We start from the raw sequence: 4,911 nt of genomic DNA on the forward strand, positions 1-4,911 counted from the left end.
ATTCACACTCAAAAAGTCTTTCCCATTTCTTTTCTACATATGGTGACATGAATCTTTGTTGAACAAAATTTTGATACAAATCAGAGGTTTTACTACAGAGGACCAACTATAAGAGTGTTGGTCCATTTACCTCGAAGTTTATATCAACAGAACCTCTTTAACGAATTTCTACGAAAAATAGCTTCAACTATTTTTTTACTAATTTTATTAGATGTAGTACACTGGTATGTAGGACACTGGTCTTGTATTATGAATTGGAGGACCTTTATTCTTTATTGACCTAAAATGATTGTTTAGTCAATAAATAGTCTGTAAAAAAATTATATCAAAGGCCGCTACAAACTTAAGTAATGAATATAGTTACTTCCAAGATGGAGGTTTTGTTTTGGGTAGTGTAAATTTATGGTAAATTCAATCGTTTTGTTTCAAGCCAATGCATCTGAGGCCGCAGCCACATAACAGGGTGTCCAAAATCGTGTGCGAGAGTATTGTATAGAAATCCATTGGTGTAAAACCTGATTATATTACATCTTACAATCCCCTCCACAGTTTCAGTACATCCATGAAAACCCAAACCACTACCCGGAAATTTCTTGGCTATTTCGGGTATCAGTTTATGGAGTTAAGCAGACTGTCCCAGATATGTTTATACCCCTGACGGATATTTCTGTTCATAAGGCCGTATATAATCGGGTTCAGAGCGCCGTTCAGAGCCATGAGTACCTGACCAACAGTAAAAGCTTCTGATGGGACTCGGCTGGAAAATATGGCCATCATTATCAAGGGCACACAGCAGACTGTGTACACAACAAACAGTGTCATCATCATTCTGGTGATCTGCCTTTCGGCGGCATTGTTTGGAGAACTACTGCCCTGAACAACACGATTCTGTTCCTGGTATGTACCTACCCTATCTGACACAGCTGTTGCTAAGGCATCTTTGGTTGAACAAGCCGGCCCATTAGAGGTTTCTACTTGTTCTTTTCCATCACATAATGATGGATTTTCGTCATGTTCAGCACGCTCATGTTCACTTGTATATGCCTGATCGGTTCTTTTGCTCATCTCGTTCGTACCATTTGGGTCAGCTAGACCAGAATTTGGATCCACCATCGAAACAAGTTTTTTGGTAGAATTTGTCATTCTAGTGGATGAAGTTTCTGTGACAGAATCTCTTCCTTTTCTCCTCGGAGTGACGCGTGAAACCGATGGTTTTAAATTTTGTAAAGCATGAGCTCCTATATATACGTGCGTTACTCTTCTTCACATTGTACCGAATGAGCGCGTACGAGATGAGAGTGGCTATGAACGGGCCAAAGAAATTAAGAATAGCTGGGACCATCTTACCCCATAAATTTGTAGATGCTCCCATACCACACCGTTTCAACTTTGGATCCAATTTTACTTCTTCAACAATGTGAATAGGCAAAAATGAAACAAAGGGGATTAACCATGTAATCAGGAGCATAATGGCCAATGCACGTGTGGACTTCAGAAGTGTACTGTTAGTGCAGACTATAAAGTACCGCTGAAGAGCGATGCATGCCATGTGACAGCTTGATACCCCCCATAAAACTATAGTAATGTAAGCTTGGAGCCAGCACAGCGCCCCTAGCGGTTCCCATTGGGGATGCAGATATGTGTGGATCAACAGAGAGACGCTAAAGATAGAGGAGATGATGTCCGCACAGCTGAGGCTGACCAGAGGGACGTTGACCAGCTTCCTCAGGACTGGGCGTGTCCAGATGGCAAGGATGGTGAGCAGACAGCCAATCAGAGTTACTGCTATGATTACTGTAAGGCAACATGAAACATGAACATGAACACGTGAAATCTTCAAAGCTTTTAACAGTTTCTTAAAGTAGACATCAGAGGTATATAAAGATATTTGTAGCGATCTGTAGTCGGAGGTATGTGTTGGGTTAGAATACAAAATATGGCATTCAGGCAAAAGAAGTATATATAGCAGAGGAAAATGTTTCATTAAAATTATTAGTACAAATGTACGAAAACGGAGAATAAGATGTAAGAATAGGAAGAACCGAATAAGTGATGGAGCTCAAAATCTGTGTGAAAGCGACAAATTGTATGCTTACATCATGCATTTAAAAACAAATTGTTGTAAAGATTCTCTGCTCAATGTATTGACCTGAAGGGGTGTGGACAAATGCCGTATAAAACTGCCTGGAAATGTTGATAGGGCAGTGGTTTAATGGCAAATTGCAAGAACAATAGGGATAGTTAAAACAGAAACAGCCTTATGTTGTTTTTGTCCTTCGAATTTGATTTCTGAAAAAAAAAAGTTCGATAACAGCTTTTTGTTTGGAAACAATCAAGTATGTTTCATCTTCCAGATTGACTATTGTAAACTCTCAGTCCATCGGTCTTAATGTTTTGTAATGACATTAGACTGAGAAAGCCACAGAGAAATAGGCCAATCATCGCCCGTTTCACCTGCATATCTGACAGGGAGAAAGTTTGGAAAAACAAAACAAAGTTTAAAGGCAAGCGTATCTTCATTACGGATGATGTACCCTCTAATGTCCGGGAGCTCAGGAAACGTAAGCTTGTCCCTGCTCTAAAGCGAGCAAAAGCCGAGGGGAAAGGGCATCCATTGTAGGCGACAGGCTGGTGATAGAAGGGGAATCGCTTGTACACTGGAAGATACCACGGAGATGGTTGCGAGACAAACCAGAGGCGGAAAGCGGGAAAGCAAAAGAGACAGTAGGAGCGACAAAAAAAAGTCGAGACGATCGGGAAAGTGACTATGTGCAAAAGGAACCGGAGGGTGACACAGCCCCTGACTTGGACGACACAATACATGAACAGCAATGCGGGAAAGGACCAAAGCGGACCGTAAGACCGCGTCCCAGTCGGGGTAGAAGGCGTTAATTATTGTGAGTAGAAGTCAATGTAATGTTTTGTAACGACAGTCTTCTGTCCGGCACACCTACCTGTCGTGATTGTTCGTAGAACACATGTAATTTTTTCGACATCGTTCTAAGTACAGTTGTTTATTGCATATATTTTTTAAAGAAATTTACAGGCTGATTAAAGATATCCATTAAAACGCTAGGAAAGAAAAAGACTTTGTGTCATATCCACCGGGCCAGAACCTTTTTCGTTCTCTTTATCAATCTATTGTTTATCAACATTATTATCATCTTTGCTTGTACAATGATCTGGTTTACTTTTATCATATCATTTCTATCTAGTTTGGGTATTGAGTACACACACACTACAAAATGGTTAAATAGTGTTTTGATTTCCTATGTTGATTATTATTATCATTGATTTTGTTTATGTTATGATCTGGTTTGATATGTTAATATTGTTTTTGTTTGGTTTTGATATGGAGTACACACGTGCACATGCTACTAAATGGTTAATTAGTGCCTTGATGGCCCCTGCGACTGTTCGGAATGTCTTGTTTATGCACCTGGCCACGGAACACCGGCTCTGGGCATGGTATGTTAATTGCAACGGAATTGGGAATAGACGCAAAGAAATGCAGTTTTCACATGGCTGTTTAACGTTTGAAATCATTTGCCTACAAGAAACTCACTCTGAAGCTAACGATGAAAATACGTGGGCATCAGAATGGGAAGGCTCTATTGTTTTTTGTCATGGGAAAAGTAATAGCAGAGGGGTGTTGGTGTTGTTTAAGAAAGGCTTCAACTACACAATCAATGACAGAAAAGGAATGATGACGGTCGATGGATATTGCTTGATATAACGATTGATGAATTCAGGTTTTGTTTAGTTAATGTGTATGGTCCTAATACGGAAAATCCTAATGTTTTGCGAGAGTGGAGAAAGGTATACAAGATGTAGATATTTTGATAGAAAATCTTATAATACTTGGTGACTTCAACACTGTTCTAGATATCAAAATAGATCGAGCAGGACAGAGGGAGCATAATTATCACCACAAATCACGAGAGAAAGTTCTAGATATAATAAGTACATGGGACCTTTTAGATATTTGGTGATATAAAAACCTATATATAAAAGCCCGATACACATGGCGACGAAATGAACAGGCTATAGCTAGTAGAATAGATTATTTTCTCATCTCGTTTTCCATGCTCCCGAGGTTATCCCACGCAAAAATTGGAAGTAGACTAAGGTCAGATCATAACCTGGTATTACTATCAATTACTCTTTCCGAATACCAGAGGGGTCGTGGTTATTGGAAACTAAACACAACATTGCTATCTGACCCCAAGTATGTCAAAGACTTTATAAATGATTTTATTTTTTAAATATGACCTTAGTAACGCAACATTAGTAAGACACAATGATCTGGTTATCTTTTTTATCAATAGCCATTGCAATCTGATTTGGCTACCACCCGTCTTGAAATTGAATTTAAAGAAATATCATGATAGTTACAGGGGATTCTTCAATTAGCCATCTGGATGCGTTGTAACGGACAAAAGGAAAGATATTAAATAGACCGCAGAGGAATAAAAAGATAACAATAGAAACCTGATTACTTCCCAGGATGACGACGACGACGTACATCCAGCCACTTATCTCCATTGTGAAGAATCATTCCCTCTTCACGTTAATACGCCTGTTTAAGATCACAGTAGGAGATACAAATGACACTGCAATATGTTGAAAGTTAAAACTTGAAATATTGATATTTACTGCCATTTCATTAGAACATCTTCGTCATCATGTCATACTTGAATCGTTTGAACAAGCTACGTCAGGCATTTCTTCATTTTATGGGTACCATCCATAAATAGCTAGAACCAGCCTACATATAGAATGCAACACGGGGTATTCCGTATCGCCCGAGGTACCAGCCTGACCGCGCGTCGGATCGGCCGAAGGCCGGAGGGAGATCCGATCCGGGGGAGGGCTGGGACACCGTGTTGTATTTTGTTTATGTCATACCCA

The 4,911-nt window shown here is 39.7% G+C and overlaps 1 protein-coding gene across 1 annotated transcript; it reads right to left on the minus strand.

Annotated features, from left to right (window-relative positions):
• Nucleotides 1-609: 609 nt before the first annotated feature.
• On the minus strand, nt 610-4,569 carry LOC109484811 (melatonin receptor type 1A-like). Its single transcript, XM_019788172.1, has 3 exons — nt 4,500-4,569; nt 1,253-1,794; nt 610-888 (listed from the first exon to the last, which is right to left on the minus strand). Exons 1-3 carry the CDS (start codon nt 4,543-4,545, stop codon nt 610-612), a joined length of 867 nt encoding a protein of 288 aa, XP_019643731.1. The 5' UTR covers nt 4,546-4,569.
• Nucleotides 4,570-4,911: the final 342 nt, after the last annotated feature.

Source organism: Branchiostoma belcheri, unplaced genomic scaffold (assembly GCF_001625305.1).
Source record: "Branchiostoma belcheri isolate BF01 breed outbred unplaced genomic scaffold, Haploidv18h27 scaffold70, whole genome shotgun sequence".
NCBI lineage: Eukaryota > Metazoa > Chordata > Leptocardii > Amphioxiformes > Branchiostomatidae > Branchiostoma > Branchiostoma belcheri.

What these genes read in the sequence shown, in the direction of transcription:
- LOC109484811 (XM_019788172.1), bottom strand. Translation starts at nt 4,545, where the DNA reads ATGGAGATAAGTGGCTGGATGTACGTCGTCGTCGTCATCCTGGGAA. An exon ending in CGTCGTCGTCATCCTGGGAA is followed by an intron (nt 1,795 to 4,499) that starts GTAATCAGGTTT and finishes GTTGCCTTACAG; the next exon opens with TAATCATAGCAGTAACTCTG. An exon ending in ACAATGTGAAGAAGAGTAAC is followed by an intron (nt 889 to 1,252) that starts GCACGTATATAT and finishes TACCAGGAACAG; the next exon opens with AATCGTGTTGTTCAGGGCAG.